The sequence below is a fragment of the Melospiza melodia genome, chromosome 1 (genome assembly GCF_035770615.1).
Source record: "Melospiza melodia melodia isolate bMelMel2 chromosome 1, bMelMel2.pri, whole genome shotgun sequence".
NCBI classification, from domain to species: domain Eukaryota; kingdom Metazoa; phylum Chordata; class Aves; order Passeriformes; family Passerellidae; genus Melospiza; species Melospiza melodia.
The window spans coordinates 101,833,353-101,859,736 of NC_086194.1; the positions used below are offsets into that span (position 1 = coordinate 101,833,353).

The window sequence follows — 26,384 nt, forward strand, 5'->3', positions numbered from 1 at the left end:
GCCCAGTCTCCGTATTAGAGTGCCATTTGACAATGAGTTTCATAATGGCATCAGTGGAAACGTAACACCCTCATTGTGTCTTCTTCCCAGCTAATCCTGTGCTCCACCTCTTGAACTTCATTGCTTCCTTTTCTCTAGCACTTCTAATAATAACCTTCCTTCTTGATCTTGGATCTTCTAATAAGCTTATTGATCCTGAAATTGACCCGAATGGACCAGGAAAATGTGGCAAACTTTCTTCCCCAGTGAAAAAAAGACAGGGCAAAGGGAGCAGCTGCCCTTGCACAGCAGAAGGGCACAGGTGTCTCAGATGAGAGTATTAGTATTTCCCCTACAGGATTCACCTTACATCCTTCTCTCTGGCTGTGCTATCACATAGCAACAGCCAAAATCCTCTTTTCAAACAAGAGGATAACATGGTGACAACAACCTTGTTGTTCATGGAAATGCAAGGTTAATACTAATGTAGAAAGAACGGTATGTTGAAATATTACTGGTAGATATGAAAGGGATTCTCCACCTGGACCAAACATTGCTATTTTACTTCTATCAAGCAAAGGTCCCACTGTTGGAATCTCACTATCTTGCCCTTCAGGTTATCATCAACTACTGCAAGTGACAATGGTTCTTTGGATGTCAAAGTGTCCAGGTTCTTAAAAGCCCTTTTCATTATGCTTTCCACAATGAAAAAGCTTCCTTCATCTTGGTTATGCTTCTGGTTTTACCTAGTCTAGTTTTCCACTGATTTATGCCCCTTCTTTTTCTTTCCCTAGCTCTAAAAAAGCAAAAAAAAATTTTTTTTTGTGTATAAATATAAAAAAGTCTCCTGCTTTTTATTAGAAAATAAGTGGTTTTGAGCAACAGATGCATCTGTGGTGAATGGATGGGACTGTTTTTCACTCAGAGACCTAAAGTGGATTTTTATATGTGTGGATTAGTGTCAACTCTTGTGATCCTAAAAGGTTGCAATCCTGTAATCCTACAATTCTACGGAATGCAGCTGCTGTGGAATATCACAGATGACCATGCTGGAGGCAAAAAAATGTATTTTATAGGTATTATTCCTAGTATTCAGGTGTGTGAAACTTGGAGGAAAGTACCACAGTTCCTGACTTCATAGGAAGTTTTTTTGCTCTTTCCCATCTATGCATGGCTTATTAGTAGCACTCCACAAACTGCACTGAAACTGAGTCTCCATAAAAAGAAGAAAAAAAAAAAAAAAGGGAGAGAGAGAGAGAGAGAGAGAGAGAAAAGAGGCACTAATAATTATTTTTCTAAATACAATCTTGAAAAATTCACAGTTTCTGAATCCTGGAGATTTTAATTTCCGGGTGAAAGCACTAACTTCAAACAAAGTATGCAATTTTGCAGTAATGCATGGTTCACAAGCACTATAAATTTTATTCTCTTTTTTTTTCATTTTTTATAGCTGTTAGAACCACTGGTGACTGTGATCACATTTTAAATTACAGCAGAACACATGACCTGTGTTTCAGTAAGACCTCTATTTTTTATGTAAATGTTCTTTGGTCAAGGTCAAACATGGTTGTGCTCTTGTGACTTACACCTACAACACTGGCTCTGTAATGTTCATGGCTGATTAGAGAGCAAGGACTCCTACTATAAAACCCATAAACCTACAATCCTGTCTATTTAAGTAATAAAGTAACTGATAGGCTGCACACAGCCACTGGAGAGGAAATCCAGCATGCCTCAGGCTTCTCATTAAGGAACGGTTCCTTCCTGAAGGTTTAGCATCACCCTGTGAAAAATACATCTATTTTAAGAAAAGGCAGAATTACAGTTTTGTAAGATCAGAGACTAGCACTTGGCTAAACCAAGAATGCTGCTGCTACTGGCTTGCAAGTCCTAGTGAATAGCTTCACATTAATTTAGTGATGTATTTAGGGAATAGGCTCATCCACCTTATTAATCTGAAAGAGGCTCAGCCTGGCGTTTTTTGTTTGAGAAAGCACACATTGTGACATGGAATCAATCTGTCCAGAGGGACATTTTTTCCTCTAGTAGCTCACTGTTTTTTTATACTCAACTTTTTAAAAATCATGAGTAATGTGGTTCAAAAGCAGGCTTGGGGTTTGCTGTTGGGTTTCATTATTTTTCTTAAGTGTGCATTCCCATTTTAAATTTCCCTTTTATTATCTCAGTTGGCTAGATAAGGATTCACTGTAGCTGTAACAGCTAACAGGTATCAGGGTGTGAGTAGACAGCTCAAGAAAGATAAAAAATCATGTTCGGAATACCCAGGTGGGACACAGTAGCATCACCATCTTATCTGTCTCAAGGTAACTACAGTATTACAACTTGAGTTTAATAAGCAAATACAGCACACGCTGGTACTGCATGTCCTTGCCTGGTGGCAAGAGCAGATTTAGTGTTCCCTCTTCTGTAGAGCCTGTGACCACCCTGTTTATCTCAGCTGAGTCTAGCTCCATGCAATGAAAGGCAGGAAAGATCTTCTTCCTCTGTGCTTGGATCTAAAAACTTAAATCTTCTAATGAATACACCCCATTCACCTAAGTAATAAAGAAATATAGGGAGTAATTGAACATTAACATACTATTGAATCTGAAGAAGACAGAATTAAATATCTGTGAAAAAAAGAGGGAGAAGCAATTTCACATTTATATTCCAATAGCTGGAATTTCTAGAGATCACTTGCCTTTGTTAAAACAGCTAAATCATTAATACAATACCTATACTTTATAAAGCAGTTTCAGTCAAGCAATCCAGAAACAGTTCTACTCCATAAAATTGGAGAATATTTAGATAAACCGTAACACAGACATTACTAAGACAGGAGTCCAGGAATTCATATAAGCAATCTGCTTTTTAATTTAGGGACCGATACCTATGGGAGAAATGGTAGACATTTAGAACACAGATTTCTCAACAAATGAACAGCTTTTCTGAAAAGAAGCACTCTACAAAAACCCAGCATGTATCAATCTGATGGAGGTTTCTCAGAGCAGTTTGCAGTGAGCTTGACAGATCTCTGTGTATCACAGCAGCTGAATTACAAGAGTATTTGGGTATGTCAAGACTTTGCTTGACTGCAGGGTGGCATTTTTTGGATAGCAGCTCACTAATGAAAGCAGTATCTGAACACACTGCAGGAACTTCGAATGATGCTGCAGGCCCTGGAGCAAAGAAAAGATAGCTGGCTTATAGGAAATTTTCAGTGTGCAGGAGGAAAATAACACTCAGAATTACACAGAACATGCTGAGTTGGAAGGGACCCATCAGGAACATCAAGTATATCTCCTGGCCCTACACAGCACCATCCCCAAGAGTCACACTTGTGCCTGAGACAATTGTCCAAACGCTTCTTGAAATCTGTCAGGCTTTGTGCTGTGACCACTGCCCTGGGGAGCCTGTCCCAGTGCCCAAACACCCTCTGGGGGAAGAACCTTTGTCCATATATCCAAACTAAACCTCCCCAGACTCAGCTTTAGGCCATTCCCATGGGTCCTGTCACCGGTCACCAGAGAGAAGAGATCAGTGTCTGTCTCTCCTCTCGTCCTCACGAGTAAGCTGTAACTGCAATGATTGGTTCGTTGACTTGTTCATTCAAATAGTACAGGTGACTTGTAAACACAATTTTCTTCATTTTTGTGGTGCCCAACTCCAAAGCTACAGAATTTCTTAAGACATGAGAAGAAGCACATTTGCTTTGAAGAAGTACTGCAAAGAAGATTCCATTATTATTTGTGCAATTTTTACATTTCATAATGCTGAAGAGCAAGACAGAGAAGGAAACTCCTAGACCATTAGAAAAGCATGGAGTGGTTAGCAGTAAATAGGAATAATGAGAATAAAAAGCTGGAAAGAAGAGGTATTTCTGTATTTAAAAGGAAGATAGTAAATGCTGGTGTAATTAACTATTCTATTATAAATTTGGTATTCTCTTACTAGAAATGTATGACAACATAAATTTTCAGCTGTGCAACATAATTGCATACACTGAACAAAACCCACTATGTACCTACTTCATAAAGAATAACAATATTTTTTCTAAAGTTAGCCCTTGTCCTTTTAGCAGTCACTCACAAGCCATACTCAAGAACAAACCAAGCAGTTTTAGAGGAGATGGAGGCAAAACCAGAAGATTCGCTTTTCTAGATTTGATTGATGATTGAATACATTCAACCATAATTAAGATGATAAATGGTAAATATTATGCCCAGATTTTTTTTTTTTTTTGACACTTGTTTCCATTTCATCACAACTGAGAATGTGGAGCACTAGCTGCTCTCCTTCACCAGTAGACCCTTAAGGAGCATCTGTAAATCCATCTATGCATGGCCTGAGGACAGTAAATCTCAGCAGCATTAAACCTCCCAGCTCCATGCACAGCTCCCCAGGGAGCCTCAGCCTCCCAGCCTATTTGCTTAGACAGAGCCCCTACTAGAGCAGCTCAGCCACAGGAGCTTGTGAGGCAAACCAGCAGCACAGGCTGCTGCCAAATCTTGCTCCTCTCTTGCCCTGGGCATGGACACAGGGCTCAGCAGCAACAAACACTCTCCTTCCTTACCACCAAATCTACAAAGGTGCAGGTTCTTCAGCCCTAACCTCTAAAAGCAGAGGCACTGAGAGTTACACATTCTGCTCTTCATTTTTTAAATTCCTCTAATAAGCATTTTATCATCCAGTGCTAAGTGTCTCATTTCCTAGGTCCGATTCCCACCTTGTTCTTTGGCCAAAGAAATGCACAAATGATACTTTCAGTTCTGAAAAGGTGTGAGATTATATTCTATGTAGGTTTCAAAGCCTCTAAGCCCTTTATTCCACAGAGAACATGCCACTTGGTACAGAAGGCCACCAGGCTCTGCCCAGCTGTACCAAATGAGAGCCAAAACCCCTCAGGTAGGAAACAGAGGTCAGATGAGATTGTGTCAGCTGCACAAAGCCAATGACTCGTACAGCAGTAAACTGAAGGGCATGTGTACCTTAATGACTTCAAAGACTTTTACAGGTTATGCTCCTTTCTGTTTTTGATTCAGGAGTGTCATGTCTCCCATCTAACCTTATAAAAAGTGTGTTCTAACCTATCCTACATAGCTGGATATTAGAAAGCACAGGGAGGAAATACCAAGATTTTGCCTCTACTGAAAGACTAACAACTTATAATCTCCTTCTCTTTTTAAATTCCTTGCTAAGAAAACTTGTACACTCAGATTTGAAAATTGTGAATTTTACAGCATTTTACTTTCTGTGTATCTTCATTCATATTACATTTTTATGGCATGAATAACCTCATCAATATGTGCCTTTCTGCATCATAGATCTCTGGCCTAAATATTTGCTGTAGGAATAATTCCTCATGTTTACTTAGACTTAGGATCTTTTCAGAGACTATATAATCAATTTCCTAAGTAATTACTGGTTTCTCCTTTCCCTGCTGCTAAAATTTTCATCACTCTTTCAAAATGCCTTGATCTGGAGGTTGGCTGTGAAGTTGTGAGTTTCCACTGGCTTTTACTAATAGTTCAATAGGAATTAAGGTCGCTTAGGTTTGTGTAGAAAAGCTGCAGTGTAGTAAAAGCAACAGGAAGGTTTCCTAAGATCTTCCTTTACTCACATCAATGAGAAAGGCAAATTTTTATGGAAAAGAAAAGAAATTGAATTAAAAAATAAGAATAAATATGGATTTGTTCCAATTAACAGTTCATCTTTCTCATTACTTCAGAAGATACTGTTTGGGCTTTGTTTTCTTTTCTCTTATTTGAGGAGTGGAAGCTGACATGCTTAGAGTGTTTACAGTTACTTACCAAATGCTGCAATTTCTCATCCCAGATTTTCTGAGAACTCTATTATCTCCATTAGCTAAAGAGACCACAAAGTAGCAGTGGAAGAATGGCAAAACTTATGTTTTTCTCCCACAGTATTCAGACACCTAGAAGCAGTAGCAGAATATTTTTGAATGTTTTTCTCAGTATTTGGAGTTATTTTTCTATTTCTCTGACACAAAATGAGAGAATGCTACTTGGTAGTACAGAAATCTTTTAAAGACCAAATCTGGTCTTTTCATTTCTACCTGAAAATTATGGGCAGGCTGTCTCCTGCTCCCTTCAGAGTCTGACTCCTTCAATCTATCTCTGGAAAGAAACAAATAGTAGCACCTACCCAAAATGAAGGCTAGTTGCAATTAACTGATTCTAACTAACGTTGGTATCAAAACCCTACAGCCAAAAATCACCTTCTTCCCCTTAACATTTGTAAATCTCACGTTGGATTTTTGAATTTACTGTAGAATTTCTGTAAATAACATGGTTATACCAACTGATATTGCTTTGTAGCAATAATCCTGAAAGCTCAACCAATATAGGTAGACTTCAAGATCATGTATTTTGGAATGTTACTGGATGCAGTATCACCAGTAATGAAGTAGGATCATTCCAGATGCACTCCCTGAGGACCTTAAAATCTGAAAGGAAATAGCAGGATACAGCTCTGGGAAGAGAAGAAAGTTTGTGAAAGCAATGCTGACAATATTTGAATGTTTTTGTAAGGGTTTACAAATCACATGAACAATGCTCACTTGCCCTTTCCCCTGTGACTGATAAGCTGTCAAACTGTACAGGCTTTGCTCTAGTTCTTAGTTCCTTTAGGATACACACTAACAATTTAGTAATAAATCACAACTGATGAAGTCACTGTACTAGAAATAGAAATTACATGAGAAAGAGGAAAATACAGTATTTTTAGGCAAGTACTCAAAATCTAAACAGGGTAACTAAGCACTATTTTAAAAACCTCTTCCCCAGAGGAATGTGTTTTGTGGATGGCAGGGAGTAAACAGAAAAAAGGGCCAATACACACATTAAACTCACAACTGCAATTACTACAGTTACTATTTTACATTACAGAAAAACCAGCACTGATTTTTTTTTTTTGTTAATTCTCAAAACAATTAATTTATTTTTATAAATTCTCAAAGCATGAATTTGGATATATTTGACCTAAATTTTCAAACTCTGCAGGCAGACAGATAAACGACAGTAGGCTAGCTCACCAAGGATATTCATTACAAGATTGTGAACAAGATTGTGCTCCCCTGCTCACCCAACTTGGGAAGTGTTCAGACAGAATGTCTGTGTTGCCCTCTAAGCAGTGCAGCCTGAAGCCACCAGCCCGCAGCTCACTCTGCTGGGGAGATGTCCCTCAGTGACACATGCACAGCAGGTAAACAAAGGGGAATGGCACATGACTAGTGAGTACCTGTGAATGTGGCCCGGTGAGCAGGTGAGGCAGGGAATGGTCCCCTGCCCCAGCAGACACAGCAGCTGGCACCTGAGCTGGAAGCTGCAGGGTGAGAGCATCCCCGTGGGTTCAGTGCCTGTGCCCTGGGCACCCTGCTCCTGCACCGCCATGGCCTGCCCTGGAGTCACTCTTCTTTCCACTGCCACTAAAGGAACCCCTGTGATTTTTAAAACCCTCTGTGGTATCTTCATCCATATCACACATATCCATGATATTCAGTCGGCAGTGTTGATCTGTTTCTCCCCATGGTTACTGTCTGTGCATCCCCTGCAGGAGGGAGTTCCTACTGATCTAGCATCAGGTACTGAAGCTCCAAAGAGAGATCACAGCACTTTCTGCTGACACATGATAGCTGAGGGGTTTCATCATTTTAACAACAGCAGAAAAGAGAGTGGTGAGATATGAGAAACAGCATTACCTTACTTGAAACCTCCATGCTAGGCCTTTTTTGCCTCATTTGGCTTCAGATCCTAAGAGGATGGTAAATGCATTTGTGAACATTGCCATAGATGTATACCTGAATACCTCAGCTCTGCCTGCACCCATCTGTGAATGGAGCCTCTGCTCATAAATCAGCTGTGCTGACTGTAATAAGCATAAACTAGGTCAAGCTAAAAACGCCCACAGAAAGAAAAAATGGCAATAGCAAGTAAGAGACATTTCATAATCTCTTGCCTTAGAAGAAAATAATTTGGGTGATTAATTTTAAGAGAAAGGTTGACATTTTTTCACCATCTCTTTTTGTTTTTTTGGTTTTTTTTGGTTCTGGGCTGCTGATATCAGAATCATAGGATCAATAAGGCTGGGAAAGACATCCAAGATCATCAAATGCAGCCTTCAATGGAATGCCAGCATGCTCACTAAGCCACACTGAGAAGTGCCACATCTACTCATTATTCAACATTTGCAGGCATGGTGACCACACCGCTTCCCTGAACAACCTGTTCCAACACTTAATCACAGAATGACACAGAAACACACAGAATAAGCTGGCTTGGAAGGGACCCATCAGGATCACAAAGTCCAACTCCTGGCCCTAGGCAGGTCACCCCAAGAATCACACCTTGTCCCTCAGACAACTGTCCAAAGGTTTCTTGAACACTGTAAGACTTGGTGCTGTGACCATTTTCCTGGGGAGCTTGTTCCAGTGCTCAGACACCCTCTGGGTGAAAAACCCTTTTCTAATATCCAATCTAAACCTCCCCTGACTCAGCTTCAGGCCATTCTCTGGGTCCTGTCACTGTTACCACACAGCAGAGATCACTGCCTGCCTCTCCTCTTCCTCTCACAAAGCTGTAACTGCAATGAGGTCTCCTCTCAGTCTCCCTTTCCCCAGGCTGAAAAAACCAAGTGATTTCTGCAGCTCCTCACACAGATTCCTCTTTTAACCACTGTTTTGGTGAAAAAAATTTTTTTAGTACCCAACCTGAACTTCCCCTGACACAACCTGAGGCCATTTGCCCTTGTCCTGTCACTTGTTATTTGGGAGAAAGAGGACGACCCCCACCCTACCACAATCTCCTATCAGGTGCTTTAGAAACTTACTGCTTCTAAAATGTTTAACTTGAGTATTCAATATTTCAATATTTGCTTCATGTATCCACATATATGTAAAGGATCTTACACACTTCGTGGGAACTTTTATGAAGATAAGTATTGTAAATGCACTGACATATCTGACTTCAATAAACACACTATTTTAATTCAAGTAAGGAATTAATAAGATTAGCATGTATCAAGTACTCAGTTCCAGTTCCTATTCCACAGGCAGTTCTGCTCATGGATATCTTCGCAATTGGAGCATCCTTGTTGCATCCTCACAAGAGGAAGAATTTTCTGGACTGTAAAATTCCTGCAGACCATACAGCATCAGTGCAGTAAAACAAAAGAAAGCACAGCCACAAACAGGTGGCAAGGAAGGTTCAGTCCCCCCCCCTACATAAATGACAGCAGGACTCAGCACAGCTTGGCCTGTCCCACTGACTGGTGATGGCAGGAGGTTGAGGGGGATCCCAGAACCACCAGAGCTCCTTCACACAGCCTCTGCTTGCAGGCTGTGGCACAGCCTCTGCCTGGGAGATTGCCCCTGTCCCTGGGGTACAAGAAAGAGGCTTTCACTCCATTCCCAGAGTCCTTGACATTGTGTTTCTTCCCTGTCAGCCATGAATGGTTTCCCTCCCCTCTCAAACCACTGGCAAGGCTATTCCTCCAGGAACCCTGTGTGTTTTATTCCAGGCTGGCAGCTCTGCATGGGGAGCTCAGCTGAAGCAGTGCAGCAGAGCAGTGTCTCTGACACAGTCGTGCTGTCCATGGACTCACCTAACACAGCAGTGAGCCTGCAAAGTGCCTGTAGGACAGCAGAGAAAACAACCTTTTTCTTCCCAGACACAGGTTTCCTCTGGCTGGCATTGTTCCATGCTTCCAGGCATTTACAGCTTGTCTCAGTGGAACCAGAAGACTTCTCTACTATGTTTATATTTTTACTAGCTCAGAAGGGCTCTTATATTTCATTAGTGTTTGAAGTCTAAACACTTCTATTGCATTAGTGTTTGTGGTATTTCACTAATACTTGTACTTAATTTTGCAGAACTGGCAAATGTGTGTTAGACTACATTCTTTGTCTAACAAGTTATTGCTACTTCATTCTTTTTAGAGAAAATCTGCAGAAAACTCTGTAGAAAGAAAAGTATTTTAAATTAACTCCTTTGTGGAGCTGAGCTTTGACTCTGTCTTCTCTTGGATCCTTTATCAAACTCGTGTGATACTTGCAGATACACAGAAGTACCTCACCACCTTTCAAAGAAACTCTTCCTTTCCTTTCATCCACACTTAAAGACACTTTTATGAATACATGGATACCCTTCCTGTGTTTCTCAATCAAATGCTAAACAGTTGAGCTGAGCCTTGCTACTATTAGCTCCAAATAGCAAGATATCTAGCTTTTGTAAAGAAGAAAAAAGAAAGAAAAGAAGCCAAATGCCGCCTGAAAGGCTCTTTTTATGAACAGATTGAATATGTCCCATTATCTGCTACTTTTGAACTTCAGAAAACTAATAACAATGGATTCTGCATAAGCTTCCCTCCTATAGTAATAGAAACAAAACTTCAAAACTTCTCCATGAGCCCAGTTCTGAGCTCTGGTGGCTGCTGGCAGCATCTCTTGTTGCCAGCAGTTGGTCTGTCCACACACAAGCTGTCCCAAAGATGAGGCCTCATGTACTGAGAGGCAGAAGACAAAAAAAAAAAAATCCCCAACCCTCACATGTGAGAGGATATTACAGGATCGGGCTCAGAACTTTGTACATCCGAAACGTGTGAACCGACAAAAGCCTTACCGTGAGTCATTCCCATTCTGCATCATCCTGCTTTCAAATTGCTCCCCATGGAATTTAACAGACATGATAGCAAATAATAGAATTGAAAACTGGGAACTATTTCCACATAGTGGGCTTTTCCCACAGTGGATACAATTTGAATTGCTAATTCACTGCCAGATGTGCAACCACAGACACTGTGACAACAATCCTCTTCCTACAGTACTTGATTATTTCTTCTTGTGACTCACTGAGGATTATATCAGGATTATATACAGGATTATATCTAGCCCAAGTTGGAGGGTTTCCATTTTTGTATTTAATTAAAGAACGGTCAGAAACAGGTAAATTCAAACTGATGTGGCATAATATTTAAAATCATTTAAAAGGGTAATCTTCTGAGAGAAATTTTATTTATGAAAACATTAAAAGTGAACTCCTGTCTCAGATAAGGCCTGTGGGAATTCTTCATTGCTTTCACATTCTCCAGAGATTTTCTATTCTATTTTTAAAAAATCTACCAGCAGTTTTTAGCAACGTTGCCATTAGTTTTTAGTACAATTCTACCTCATTCCCAAAAGATAAACCTAATTCCACAGTGCAATGACAGATGATACAGAAAGAACATGCAGGAAAATTCTCAGCAGGCAATACAGCACTTAGATAAATTGCTAACCCCTCCCCCCCAACCTCAGCCAAAACAGAATAATTTGTCCAATAAGTACAAGCACTGGAAAAGATATGGAAATTAATGACCAGAATTCCAGTTTGGGAAAAACTGCAGTATTTTATGATCTATGTTATCCTACTTGAAAGCCATCTTTCCATATCTGAAATAAGTATGTGCAAATAGGTATTTTACCAGTTTTAGTACCAGCATAGTTAATGATTTCCAAAACACCGTAACGCAACAAATGATGCCAGTTTGGGCGTTTGAGCTCAAAAGCCTAAAATCAAATGATGAATGAGGAGAACAGACTGGGATTGTGGGAAAATGCAGGCCAGGTGCTGGCTGTGTCCACACCAGAGATGCTAACCCTGCACAGGGTAGATGTGAGCTGAGCTGCACAGGTGCTCCTGTGCCAGAGATGGTTTCCTTTGGCGATGCACACACACACCCATGCTCATCTAGGCAGTATTTTCTATAAGTAAAGGTGCTTACATCTTTCAAGTCTACCTTTATTTCAAAACTAACAGTGAATTTTAGTTGGTGACCATGTATCAACTTCTCTTTAGAGGAAGAAAAATGTCTTTTAATGAAATATAATTTTACATAAACTTGATAAATTTGGCTCTTCTAGTGGGAAGCAATCAATCCCTGTAAAGTCATACAAGAGTTACCTACTCATCTCCTCTGTGAAGTTGAAGTACTATCAAAATACAGAAGTATTACAGTAAAACACCTGATTTTTGCCGGTCTCTGTCAGACAGTGATATTTTCCAGAATGTACAATGGAGTTTTGGGGATTTTATCTTTCTGTCTATTTCTTCTTGAGCAGTAGATCCAATTAGATGTTTTGATTGCTTGTACTCCTCATTCAACTTTTTTTAGTTTCAACTTATTGTCATATTTTATATTCCCAAGCATAAACACAAGAGTGTGTGACTAAAATTAAGGTGATGGCAAGTGGTTTCTGTGCCACACACAAAAGGGAACATTAATGCCTCTTTCAAAACCCTTTTGGAAATGTCCCCTGAAACCCAGCACCAAGGCAGACTGAGTGAAAGACAACCAAGTCTCACACCTCTGAAAAGGGAACTCCCTGATGAGGGGCTGACATCCCTGTCCCTGCCTTTCCATCTGTTGATACTGACTCAGGAGCCTCCAAGAGCCACAGCCCAGATCACCACTTCCACCACCAGGCAGCTTTGAATCTGGTGTCTGAGACAGGAACGTTTTTTATTTCTTCCTCAGAGCCCTTGCCTTGAGACCTAAAGCCTTGATAAATCGAGGTACCACTGTTGCCTTACTGGAGCTTACTCTTACTTAGCTTGGAGCTGAAGAATTTGGGAATATTGGGGCTTTTGGACCACTTCCTTTCCCAGCAGATTTGAAGTCCAGTACCTCCTATAAGCTACTGAACTCAACAGGAACCCATTTTTTTAGAGCAATCAGATGTTTTGTAGCAGTGCTCTCTGCCTCAACTTCCTATGATTCCTCAATAAATTTTCCCCGAGGAATCTTTGGAAGCTTTACAAAAGGAAATTAGTGCCAATATTCCTTCTTGAGCAATTCCTCTATGAGAACATAAATTTGAATTTCCTAATGGATTGAAGGCATTAGCAGTGTCAATTTATGCACTGTGAAATAAAGCGTTACTATTCTTCTAGGAAAAGGCAGTAAGACACCCCAAAGTCCCATGTGTTATGGACATGTTATGCTAAAAACACATTATATGTCTGTCATAATTACTGATGAAAGCTGTCCAGGACAACCAGTCTTGTTAGGCTACCATGGGATTTTAAATGCAGCTGTATTTTTAAATATCTGCAGCCAATTTGTGCTCAGAGGGGTAACCAGGATCATCCCTGCATCTCTGAGGAGCCCTGCAAGCCACACACTTGATTTAAGACACTAACATGAAACATTGCTTAAAGCAGAACAGAAGATTGATGTGACCTTTACTCCTGTACACTGTCTGACTAAAAACACTTCTCCTGTTCCATACACTTCCCATTAAGCAATTTGTCAAAATTCTTCAAGGAAGCTACTCTTCATCTGGTTTCTCTAGAAGCTGAAACTATCACTTGAAAGTAGATTAAACTTGCACAACTTTTTCATCTGGTCTCCAAATCTGTATTTGTCCATTCCAGTAGGACCTACATCTATTAGCTAATGCTGCTTTTGACACTAAGTACAAATTATGTCATATTACCTGTCAGCTCCATGAAGGACACAGCCTGCTCTGGCCATGCATTTCCAGCAGTGCACTAAAGACCTGCATTGCCATTCTTTAATTCTACACACCCTCAGGGTCCTTATTAATTGTTCTCTTTAATCTATAGAAATTATCTTCTGTGCACATACTTTTTCTCCAGTAAAGTTACTTTAAAGGATTATTTTTTGTGCCAGGTTTACATAGGCATTAGTCACCTAACAGTGCAGATGAATACAGAGGAGAGGAGGCAGACAGCTAACCTGCCCACGCTCTTCTGATAATGCCTCTGAGTGCCTACCTGCATCAGTCTGGTTCGTGCTCTTTGGTTAGCTTACCAAATTCCCTCTTAGCCAGCTCACTTCATATTTTCCGTGCTTTGTCTACTCCTTTCTGATGGCTAACCTTGAGCTGTAATTACTGTATTAGAAGAATTCCCCCCTTTTTGACATCTATAATTCTCTGCTCACTTCCTTTTTAAGCACAAACATGTATTTCCAGGGACATTTTTTACTGCATTTGAGGATTTCTGTACTTTTTAAAGGATTTAAATTATATTACTTTTGTTGTCTTTTTAAAAGTACTTTCACTCCAAAAAATTCCCTTTCATGGTTCAGTGTCATGATGTTAAGTTTCAATACAATTGTTTCCATGAGAATGCCCTGTATAAGATAATATGAAGGAATTGAAGCTGTCTATGAAAATAATAATGAAAAAAAATATTCTGAGCACTGTAGGAGATTATGTTCTTAAAATCCTTTGTCTGACATGGGTTAACTTGGGTTAGCTATGTGCCATGAAAACTGAAAAGCAACATGTGACAGGGGAACTTCATCCCTTACCAGAAAATGTTAGGCTCCTGATTTTTTATTTTTACAAGTTAACATTCTGAAGATTAAAAAAATATATATATATATATAAATATAAAACGAGTTAATGGAGTGTTACACAAGCTCTGGTGCTTTTTGTGATACATGACTTTTTAGAAAAGCCTCATCCAAGACAAAGTTCCCTCACCCAGAAAGTGGGAATCGAACCACTGGCTCCCTGTACTTCACAACCAATTGCAATTTCAGAAGGCCAGCCCTTTGGCAAGGACAAATTCAGGTGTCAGCTCCATGGAGGATTCACTGTGCATTGCTCTGAGAAAAATTCTGAAGGGCAAAGCTCCCTAAATTGGGTGAGTTTCCCAAAGCAGTTTCACTGTGGCAGTGCAGAGCCTGAGGAGCAGCCTGCACCACCGGGAAAGGAGAACATGACAGGTCTGATGCCTTGGATACTGTCATGGACCCAGTGAGGAAACCAGGTGAGTGATGCCATTCCAAAACATCCACTCACAGTGTGCAGTGCACAAACACGCCTAGGCTGCACTCAGAGAAACATTCCCACAGTTATGTCCATAGCTGTCTATGGAACTGGACAAAAGACTCAAAAAAAAAAAAAAAAAAGGAATAAGTAAAAAATACTACAACAGAATATTCTAATATTCTTGCTAATATGGGCTATACCACATGTAAGATCAGCACAAAATCTTTCTGTGGATCAGCTGCAGTGATTATTTTCAACCTGGCAAGGGAACGTTCTTTGCCTTCTCGTCTCTCTCCCCCATCTCCTAATGCTTTCTCTATTGTCATGGCAAATTTCTAAATTTGCTTGTATTCTGCAGTTAGGTAACACCAGATTTTGAAACTCTGTCTTTCTAAGTATACATATATATATAAACCTGGTTGCCAGGCAAAATTTGATATTAAGTGATGTTAAAATGATGAGATAAAAATATCTGAAATTCTAGAAATTTGACTAGTGAGGAAGGAGAACCAGATCCCATGTGGTAAGGTGAAAAGCAGCACCATTAGCCAGGTGATACTAGGGTCTCAGTCAGGTCAGGAAGTTTCACCAGACCCATGATTTTATTTTCCCTTGTGTATTTTCAAATCCCTCTTTACTGTTAGGATAAACGAACACACACTGAAGAATGAGAGGTCACCCTGCACTATGTACAATTTGTATATTCTTTGCTGTCATAGTTATTTTCCAAATATTTCACTGTTAGTTTGGGTCAGGAGAGGAAATGAGCAGTACCAATCCAGTCTTTCCGAAAATTCCATGGGCAGCCAGCGGTGCAAGAGAAGATGAGGGGATCAGCCGCTTGGGGATCCTCTGCAGTCGATGATATAGAGACTGCTTTTGTCTTGACAGTAATGAAAAGAAGACAGGGAAGGTGCAGATCTTCAGGCTACATGTGGTGACTAATAAATCAGATGTTGTGGAGTCTGGTTTACTGCAGGAAGGTGGATTTAATGAAGACTTGTGCCTGGCAGGAGGTTCTGCAGCTCACAAACAGTGTGCAGGGAAAACACTCTTCTGGAGAAATGACACAAAAAGGCACTACCCAAGCTTGGGAAATTGACTCTAAAGAGACAATTGATGTATTTTGGCACAAAGGGTGCAGGAAAATAAGTAAGAGTACCTCTGGATCCTAGCAATTCCTGGAGAACTGCTTCTACATCTTACATTTATACACTTACACTTCAGGAACAAGGTAAAACATTAAAAACAAAGCAGGCTCATTGTGCCCAGTTTAGGGCATTTGGAAGTTATTTCATGTTACATTTTGTGAGCTGATTTTATTTACTTTCAGAATCAAAGTATATGGTGTTGTCTTACTACAATATCTTGTTACTTGTTTTGTCTGTTTTGAAGAAAACTTGATTTTGAAATTGTGAAAATAGACTGTAATGTACCTACATACCTGAGGTTATCAGATCAGGATGCCGAAAATAGTTAATATCCTCAGATGGACAGCCCTCCCCTTCACCACCCACTTCTCAAAAAGCAAGTTATTCTTCATTCTCTACCCTGTCACATGAAAAAGAAATTAAAACTTTGAAGACACAAAAGTCTAGCTTATTTGGTCACAGTGTGGAGAAAAAAAGAAGAGAAAAAAAGTTAAAAAAAGAAAGGTAAAAATATTTTAAAACAAGAAAAAAATAGAGCTTCCTAACAAATGCATACAAGATAACATTGTAGAAAAAATATTATCCTGTCAAAAGAAGATGCTGAAAGCCAATAATAGTTTTAGTTTCACCAACTAAAAAACTTCATGAGAACAACAGGTATGTGTAAATTGTTCTGTTACTTTGTGGCAGCAAAATTGTCTTGTTCATGAATAATATCCAATGATTTTATAATGAAATTCAAGAGAAAAAAAAATCCGCAGAAAGGGCAATAAAAGGCCCTTTGTGTGAAATTTCCATCTGTTAGGTAAAGTTCTCTAAAAAAGGTGAATTTCCTTTGCAAAATAACGAGAATTTGCCTCTATACCTCCGAGCAGGAGTCACACCTGAAGTTTCTGCTTCCTAGTCAAAAGATTTCTCCCACCCCCTTCACATCTCAGGAAAAGAACAAGTGTCCTGCTCTGAGTGTCCTGTACTGCTGTGACTGGGGCTCTTCTGTGAGGAAGGCAGAGAGAAAGTGAACTCATGTCTACCATATCATTCCTGTAGCTTCACAAGTTGCTGAATTCCAGAACCTTTTCCTTTGTATTCATAAAAAAAATGAAGAAAACAGAATTTTATGCCAATTTTTAATTTCAGGTCAAATTGAATATTTGCCTAAGTAGATATTCTTTTTGTTTTGTTTTGTTGGGTTTTGGGTTTTTGCAGTACGAACAAAGAAAATAAACTTTCGGATTCAAACTAAAATTTTGTCTCTTTTCTCTGGAGCTGAAGAGATAAAGAACACCTTGCTTTTTTGGGAGGAGGATAGTGAAGGGAAGGCTGTCCAAAGAGGAGAATTTGCTGCTTTCACAACCCTGATCTGATCACCTTTGCCAGAAGAGCAGCTGCAGGATGAGGGCTGATGCTTGTGCTGAGCTCTGTCATTCCTATTGACTGAGGTCTGCAGAACCCCAGATCATCATATCCTGGCCCAGGCAGAAGAGCTGATGTAAATTATTTCTGTCCTTTGTTGCTCATTCCCACCTTCACACCATAGGTTGCTTCTCCCTCAGATGTGTTAATATGACCTTTTGTCTTTTTAAGAAATTTACAGTAAGTCTGATTACTGAAAATCTGTATTAAAATCAATCCTTTGGAGAAGAAGTAAAGATTTTTTTTTTAGCAAAAATCCTAGAAGTACATACATCTAAGCCACAAGAAAAGTTCCTCTCCAGACAGAACCAAACACAAATCATGGCATTCCTTTTGACATAAAGACAACTTATGTTGCCAGAATGTGCAAGTTACTTGCCCAATAATACAGGTTTCCTTTCAAAACACTGCTGTCACATATTAGTCACAGAATTGTTTTTGCAGATTGTTTATGCAAAATAACTTAAGTTTAAAACAAACTGTAGCAATATTGCTAATCTTCAATATTGTTGTTCAAATGTCCCAGAAACTCATTAGCCAGAAAATCTTTCCCAAGTTTTCACTTTCTGATTTAGAGGAGTACACTTCTGCCTCTGCAATTAACTGAGCAGCAGGAAAAAACAGAGCCGCAAAACTTGTAGTGATACAAGCCCCAAAAATAGACTATCAGCCACAAAATAAACACAAGGAGAACTCTGAAAAATGCTGATTTTAACACAGGAACACCCTGAACCCTGCTTGGCAGTCTAGGAACCAGGAACAAGCTTATGTTTTTGAGGGAGCTAAAAGAAAAAAAAAAAAAAAACAAAAACAAAAACAAAACCAAAAACAAACAAAAAAAAAACTAATATGAAAAGGGGGAAAAATGAAAAAGAAATTAGCAGCAGTTCAAAATTTCAAGGTGAATATCATAAAGTATACTGCAGGGGATGAACAGCCCAGAAAAGAGGAAGGTTTTTTGATGCTGAACACAACCATTACCAGCGATGCCCCTCTCTGTCCTCAATAAACAGAGGGAAAACAAGACAATTCAAAACTGATAGCGGGAAAACCGGAATCTCTACCTCCGTCTCATCCCATAAACCGGACCCTTCCTTAGCCGAAGGCGGAAAGTCAGGGCTGTAAAGTCACACCCATCTCTGCCCTTCGCTGCCGGGGTCCCGTTCCCCGCGGGGCTGCAGGGCAGCACCCCAGGAGGCGGGAGGGGCGGCACTCAGCCCCGGCTCGGCTGCTGCCCCGGCACGGCTCGGCTCGGCGCTGGGGGCGGAGGCGGCAGCCGAGCCGCGCTGCCCCGGGCAGGGTGCGGGGCTGCGGGGCGGCGGGCGATGCTCAGTGCTCACTCACCCTGCGGTTGCGGTCGGCCTCCCGCACCTCCTCCTCCTGGGGGCCCTGGCGGATGAGCGCCTTCAGCACGATGCTGTTGTTGGTGCAGCAGGCTCGGAAGAGGCTGAGCGCCTCGGGGCTGTCGCGCTCGTCCCCTTCCAGGGACCAGATGTCCTCGTCGTCGTCGTCCAGCCCCCTAGGAGGGTAGAAGGAGTCGTCCGAGGCGATGCTGCAGGTGTCGGGCAGCTCGGAGAAGTCCTCGTACTCCTCGCAATCCTCCTCCTCCACCTCCTTCTCCTCTTCCTCCTCTTCGTCCGGCTCCTCGGCGGCAGCCTCCGCCGCCCCCTGCTCGGGGCTGCTCTCCGCCCCGGCGCCGGGCATCTCCTTGGCGGCGGCGGGCGCGGGGCAGACGCGCTCCCCGGGCAGCTGCTCGCCGTGCCCGGACAGCAGCACCATGCCCGGGCCCCGCGGGGCGCTCAGGGCGCCCGGCAGCCGCGACTCTGCCTCGCCGGGCCCGGCTGCCGCTGCCCCCTCACGCAAGGGTCAGCCCCCTCCCGCGGGCGGCCCCGCGGCAGCCCGGCCGCCCCCCGGGCCGGGGCATGCCGCCGCCTGAGGGGAGGCTCCGGCTCCGCGGGGGCCGCTCTCCGCCGCCGGCCCGGCCCGGGGGAGCTGCCGCCGCCGTGAGGAGCGGGGAGAGGCTGCGGGCGGGCAGGGCGGCTCTGGGGAGCGCAGGCACTTGTCGAACTCCCGGCCCGTAATCCGCTCAGCATCGCTGTGCGGAGATTGGCGCTGGGGTTTAGCGGCGGGGCGCGGTGCCGGGGCGGCGTGAGGGGGGAGCGGGGGCGGCGCGGCTGCTCCCTGCGGGAACCGAGCTGCAGGTGCGGGACCGCGGCTCCCCGAGCGCCGCCGGGGCTCCTCAGACTCCTGGGCTCGGAGGAACCCGCGGGGGCAGAGGCGGGAGCGGCCCCGGCCGCCGCTGGTCCTTCAGCACCAACTGCGTGGTGCCGAGAGCCGCGGCTGCAGCGATGTACGCAAAAACTTTTCAGGAATACAACCGGCCTGTGCGGAATTCGTCTTTTGAAATAAACACTGAAACTAAGGGGAATGACTGCACAGAATTGCCGTGCTGTAAAAGCAAGCAATTCATTAAATCAGCCCAGATGCTCTAGCAGCTGTAGAGATATCAGGCACGTACTTTTTATGGAAGGCATTTGGAGATTATGTTGAGAGGAATAATACATGTATAAATTGAGTTCCTGCTTTGTCACAGTTCCTCTAAAGTCTCTTTCCCTTACAAATGTCAGGGATTAGCACTGTTCTCTGCCAAGGAAACAGTGGGGAGAAATCCTTTGGCCAACAAAATAGGGTTGCTTTCCTCAACAGCTTTTTGAAGTGAATCTCATACATTTGACATCCTTCAGCAAGTGAATGTCCAAGGTCCAAGTCCCTGTCTGATGGGAGAGAAAGGAGGTGATATTTCTGCACGAGGGGAGGCAGACTATGAGCCACATTTTTTCCACTAAAAGAACATAGGAAGGAAAAGTAAAGCGTAACTGTGAATTAAGGGGCCCCAAATAGTAGTTGTTTACAGTCTTACGAGAAATCATTGTGTAAACCAGACATGATGGGTGATACAAAACCCAGCAGCTTCTTGCTGAATCCTGACTGGCAGGGTTATCCCAGTGCCCAGCAGGAGGATATCTGTAAGCAGAATTAGTATTAAATAGTTCCCTGATTGGCTGCTTCTGCAAAGGAGCTAAACTGGGAAGGAAGGAGATTAAACTATCCCCTCACCTCCAGACACCTCTGAGATCACAGCTGTGTAGATTACCAGCTTGCTCATGCTGTCTGCTGTTATTTGCTTGGGTAAGGACAGGCCTTTTCTCCACTGCTGCTGGGTGTGTCTGTGCCCAAATCAAACACTTCTGAGCTGCCTTTAGCTGCTGCATGACAGTGCTGTAGGATTCACTTTCTACGCTTATTGCCTATCCATTTGTTATGTATTTGCATTCACAGAGTTTAAGGGGTCCATTCATTCAACTTATGGTTTTCTTCTCAGTCAGCATGGCCAATGAATGAGCTGCTTAACAGAACGCTACCTCTTACAATAGCACTTGTATCTTGAGAAAACTTCATTTTTGCCTGAGATCCCGCAGCTGGTGAGGAGCATTTGAGTTTTCTCAGCCTGAACTCATCAGAAAAGCCCAGAAAGTCTCTTGGCTCTAGTAACTTCAAATAGCAGAAACTACAGGGGAACAAAGGGGTTTTTTAATGAAGATTCAGCTCATCTGTAAGAATTCATTAATCAAATATACTTGCTTTGTTTCTTTCTTATAAAATCAATTCAGAAGAATAAATATTTACCACATTACCAGACTGTTTTTTAAAATGTTATGTGAAATTTCTTAGCAAAGAGGCAGAGACCAGTAACTCTGAATATAAAGAAAACCAAAGTCAACAACAAAAAAAAAACAACCTTGAAAAACCTTAATGCTAACTAGAGGGAAAACACAGTTATACAGGAAAAAAAGTTTGACTCTGGAAAGTCATCCTTTTTTTTTTTTCTCTGTGTTCAGTTTACCTTATCAGCTTATTAATAGAGGAGAAATGAATCAGTTTTCTCCCACAGCTGTAGTAATTCTGCAGGGACCTTGGAGATGAAAACTGTTTTCTCTTACCTCAGCCTGTCACTTTCATCTCTTCTCTCAAAGAACAGTGCTATACTGCTTAAGCTTTCAAAGCAAGGTGTCAGGCTGCAACAGGGCAGACATAGTGTTTCTCCTTGAATTTTTCACTTTTACAACTGGTATTGAGGCTGTATTTCAAATTATTTAACCTGGATGCATCTTGACAAAAAAGCTGGTGCAGCTAATCGGACATAAACTGTTACTTGACTCTAAGATGCTGATGCAGCCATTTATCTTGTGACACACAGGTGCCCACCAAGGCTGCTCTGCTTGGGCACAGCCATAGGTGTAAAGCAGATGATGTCTGGTTTCTTGATTCTTTCAGTGACACAGCTTGCATGTGACAAACGGGACTTCTTGTCACTTGTGCGTCAGTTTGTAAATCAAAACAAAAGAAGGTGAGGAAAGGCCATAGAGTAAATCTGCAGATTCTTTCAAATTTTCCAAAACAACCCCTATTTTCATGGCATTTGTAAGAGGACAGCCTCAAACTTTCATCTGGAAAAGAAACCACTTAATATAATTGAATTAAATTCTTGTATTCCTAAACTTTGTATCAAAATCTCAAAGCAAATACCCCAGAATTATGAGTCATTATCACCATCCATATCTCATTAAAATCTATTGCTGGGAATTACCAAGGCAGGAAATTAAAATACTCAGTGCAGATACCTGGCCCTATGCAGACAAAGCTTCCCTTGAAGAAAACCAATTTTTGAAATGACTATATCATGGGATGCCCCCAATTTGCCTCGTTAAGGTTTGGAAACTGTTGCATTTATAAAACACTCTGAAATCGAGATTTAATGAGATTTATGTGCAATAATAAAGACAATAGTAAGAAAAATAGTAAGACTCAGTGCATTTTATATGTTCTTCTTACATTGAAAAATTTAATCTAAGGAAAAAATTCCTAACACACTGAAAGCTATTGCCAGTATTCCTAAAAGATGAAATCTAGTCACTTCAAAAGCACTGGAAAATAAAATAAAATAAAAATAAAAATAACATAAAATAAAATAAAATAAAATAAAATAAAATAAAATAAAATAAAATAAAATAAAATAAAATAAAATAAATGTTTCATTTTGGTTGTTTCCATTACTCAGGTGTTCAAAATTTCTGAATAACAAGAAGCCAGGTTGTTTGGTTTTTTTACCCATCTGACATCTAAACACTCACTTTTGAAATTCAGAGGGTATTTTTCCCTTCCTTAGTTGACCTGCCTGTAAAAATATCTTAGGTAATCTGAGGCTGAGCGAGCATTTGCTGGTAAGACATTTAGGCTGTTTAGGCACCTTGCTGGTGTATTCCCACCAACTGGCAACTTTAGCCACTTCAGTGATCCAAGGGTTTCACAAACTCTTGGTGGCACACCAGGCAGGTTTTTCTGCATCCATCTGACTCCTCACTCATTTCTTTGTAGGTTTGTGCTGGGAGCAGGTGAAAGCACGGAGCAGCATCTCCTTACCTGGCAGCGCCTGCAGTAATAGCAACGCCACAGTGTTAAACATGAGAGGCAAATCACTCACCCCCTCTCTCTGTTTAGCAGCTTGTAAAAACTCTGAGGTGCACAGGAGGAGTTTCTGTGGACACTGCAGCTCTCTTTCACAGCATTTCCACCAGCACCACTAAAGGAAGCATCCAGAGCACAAGGAAACCTCTCTTGAGCTGGCTCCTATCTTCACAGATGGGAGAGGAGCTGAAGCCCCGAAAAAGCCAGTGTGGGGAGGGGGTTTGGTGTCATGACCTAAGTCAGCATCATCCCAGTGCTGCCCTGGTTCATGCCAAAGGCCACCACAGGTGGTCCAGGGAGGAATGTAGGCACTGAGAGAAACAAGGTGCTAAAAGAGATAAGATACCGCTTTTTACTGACAGCATCGTTTGGAATTTTGGGGAGAGACTTTCACAATTACTGCCTCCAAGCCTCACATTGGTCCTCAAAACAGAGTGCCTGCATCTTCAAAAACTGTCTGGTTGAAGTTAATCTCAAGAGAGTTTGTAGGCATAGGTGTAAGCAAACTGGTTTCTGGGGTTGCTGAGTTCTTGGCAGAGCTAGCAGGCTAATAAATCCAAATTCTTGTTTATCATGCCTAATAATAATAATAATGTGTTTTTAAATGGGGTGATTTTCGGGGGTTGTAGCAGGACTGCAAGCAGGCTGGCTGCTGTGAGGCATCAAAGTGCAATTAACTTAGTCAAAAAACATCAGGTGGTGTGCTATTGGCAAGGTGTGTGTGAAGAAGGCATTCAAGGTAAAGAATTAAGCTGAAGAAATGATTAAGAAAATGTCCCCTCTCAGCTCTAAAGAGCCAAAGAGAGACACAGTTGTTTTCATATTTACCTGATTTGAGGTGTTGGAGAGAGCGTTTATAAACTAACAGATTCCGCAGCACTTGCTAAGACTTCCCCACTTAAAAAGTCCTCTGGAAGGAGAAAGGTTGGAGTCTCATTTTTCCTAAGCTCTGTCCAAGACTTGATGTGAAATCCTGGTTGATCTGAATAGTAACAGCTGCTAAGGAGTCATGAGTGGAAGTTGCAATATGTTTCCTAGAAACCAAAGGCTTGAGCTGAATGATGAGAGCAGAGCCAGAGAATAAAAAATATTAGCAACAATCTTATTAAATATTACTGTTTCCTCAGTTGCTAGTATTTTTCCAGCACTTGGTCTGGCAAATTAAATGCTGTTTAAAGCATCTGTAGTACCAGCTTATTGGTATCTCTGTGCAGTTAATACAATAAAGGGTTATAAGGGTATAAATGTAATACCAGTTCATTTAATTTCATTCACTAGCTCTGACTGAAAATAATCAATGTTCTGCTTTCAGTATGAACCTGTATTTTGTTTGCACTGACATCTAAAGTATAGCCCTTTCCAGAAAAGGAATTGTTCCTCAAGGCATGGTCTTGGATCTAGCTAATCTCGACCTAGTTGTAGCCAAAGTTTGCAAGCCCTGTCAGTGCTGAGGACAGCAGTGGTTAGCAGCAGGTAGGTCTCTCAGGGTAAGAGTTCTGTGATGGTTCTGGGCACGTAGGGCAGTTCCTGATAGCCAGGGGCACCTGAAAGGTGGGGACCTGCCACCTAAGCACTGCCTGGTGGGGTTCAGCTTCACTGGAGAAGTATGGAAGCTACTAAAATATTTTTGGACTATTTCCTCAAGACTGAAAAGAACAAGTAAGGCACACCAAATATGCTGAGCTTGCTTTTATGTGTGGTTTGATATTTTTGAATGTAGTAGGTAGAAGTGGAGGAGGCTGTGCAAGTGAAGAGGGGAAAGATGGAGAGTACTCTAGCTCCCACAGAGCTGCTCTTTTCAACTATATGCTGCTGTAGACTGTGATGCTGAAGATCCTTGAGGCTTCTCAATAATTCTTCAGCATGGAACTTCTGCTTTCATATTTCTGTCGTAGGGAATTTCTTGGGAGAAAACTGTTGAAAATTTGTTGTTGTCCAGATGTTGATTTATTGATGAAAACCAGAGATTTGCATAAAATCTTTGTGTGGGAGTCTTCTATCTCTGAAGAGTACATTTTTAAAATCACCTCTTCAAAATAATTCTTTTTCCTTTTAACTTGGCATATAATTTCTTAAACTGCCACAAAACCACATAATAATAGGGAAAGAGCATGGCTTGAAATGTCAGTGGATTTCTTTTTTCGTGGAGGAAGATTAACAAAGATTGAGAGAAGGAGAGAAAAATGTTTCTCAAACCATAAGTTTAATTTTATTTTTCTGTATTTTGATATCTTTTAGCAAAATAGCACAATACTAGACATTAACACATGTATAAAAATTATTAGGGAAAATAATCCCGTATATATTCCATTGCAAGATTATTAGGTCATCAGGGCTGCAGGTAGGGATTGATTGGATTAGCACACATGAGAATTTATTTGGGAATTGTTATTTTATTTTTGCACTCTACTGAAGAAGAAGATTCCCCACATATATGTGTGAAAATGTGTCCCCCAGTTGGGTATCTAGAATAAATAACTAATGTTATTTTTATACCAAAATCTTTTGTTCCTGCCTAAAGGAATTCTTTCGACATACAGGGGATAAACCATGTATCTGCTTCCCATTTTCCTCAAATTATTCCTCTTCCTTTATTGTGAAATTATGCACCCAAAAATAGGCTGGTTTGATGCTGGTATGAGTAAGCCTGCTGATGCCATTCCATCTGGAGAAAGCATGTAGCACATCTACGCTTGCACTTCTGATCAGTTCACTCCTCTTCTACACGCATTTCCTGCGTGGCTGTGAGAGCTTTAAGCTTCTCCATATCTGAGGTTTTGTTCTTGAATTACAATAATGGTACTTCTCTCTGTTTCTGGGAAGTTTGGGACCCGAGGGCATTGCTGTTTGATAGAGTTTCTGATGGTGTTTGAATTCAAGTTTTGAAAGTAGCCCAGATACGTGTCCATCTATCCCCACTGTTGCCCTGCATCAGGAAGCTGTAAAGAAGTCAGTGATAAATTCATCCTAATTTTAATCTTTCTGACAAACCCTAGAGAAAGCCTTAATATGTGACCCAGTTTCTATTTCTGAAATATTATGGCTTTAATCCTCTTTCCATTTCAGTTTTGTCTAATTCAATCTGGGGATTGGACACTGCTACCTAATGCAGTCCAGTACTGGAAAAACATTGGCATAAAAGCAGAAACAGAAATCTTTTCAAAAAAGCAAAGAAATTAAAGGGAAAATCTAGAATTTGCTGCCATAATTTATTAATATATACCGTCTTATTTTATTATCCATTCTCCTGTGAGAATTTGGAGTGCTTTATACTTCAGCTTGCATTGAATGACAGGTTTCAGCAAAATATCTCATCTCATGCTGTAAAGGTGAATGTCATAGCCATTTTATAGATGCTGAAATTGAATTGCAGACTACTCAAATGCAGCAGGGCATTGTATAATATATCAAACATACAGATGTCTTATTTTGGCATTACTCAAATGCTTTAAATGACTCATGGTTCAAATGGCTTATCCATATACCTACATAATTAGGCAAATGGAGTATAGGGT

General features: G+C 41.2%; 1 protein-coding gene across 1 annotated transcript in view; it reads right to left on the reverse strand.

The window, feature by feature from the left end:
- Nucleotides 1–19,122, reverse strand: part of ANKRD33B (ankyrin repeat domain 33B) — a 45,009-nt gene extending 25,887 nt beyond the window's left edge. Inside the window, exon 1 of the mRNA XM_063162794.1 lies at nucleotides 18,688–19,122. Within this exon, the coding sequence (XP_063018864.1) occupies nucleotides 18,688–19,122 (435 nt within the window). The remainder of the gene's footprint in view (nucleotides 1–18,687) is intronic.
- Between the last annotated feature and the right edge of the window lie 7,262 nt (nucleotides 19,123–26,384).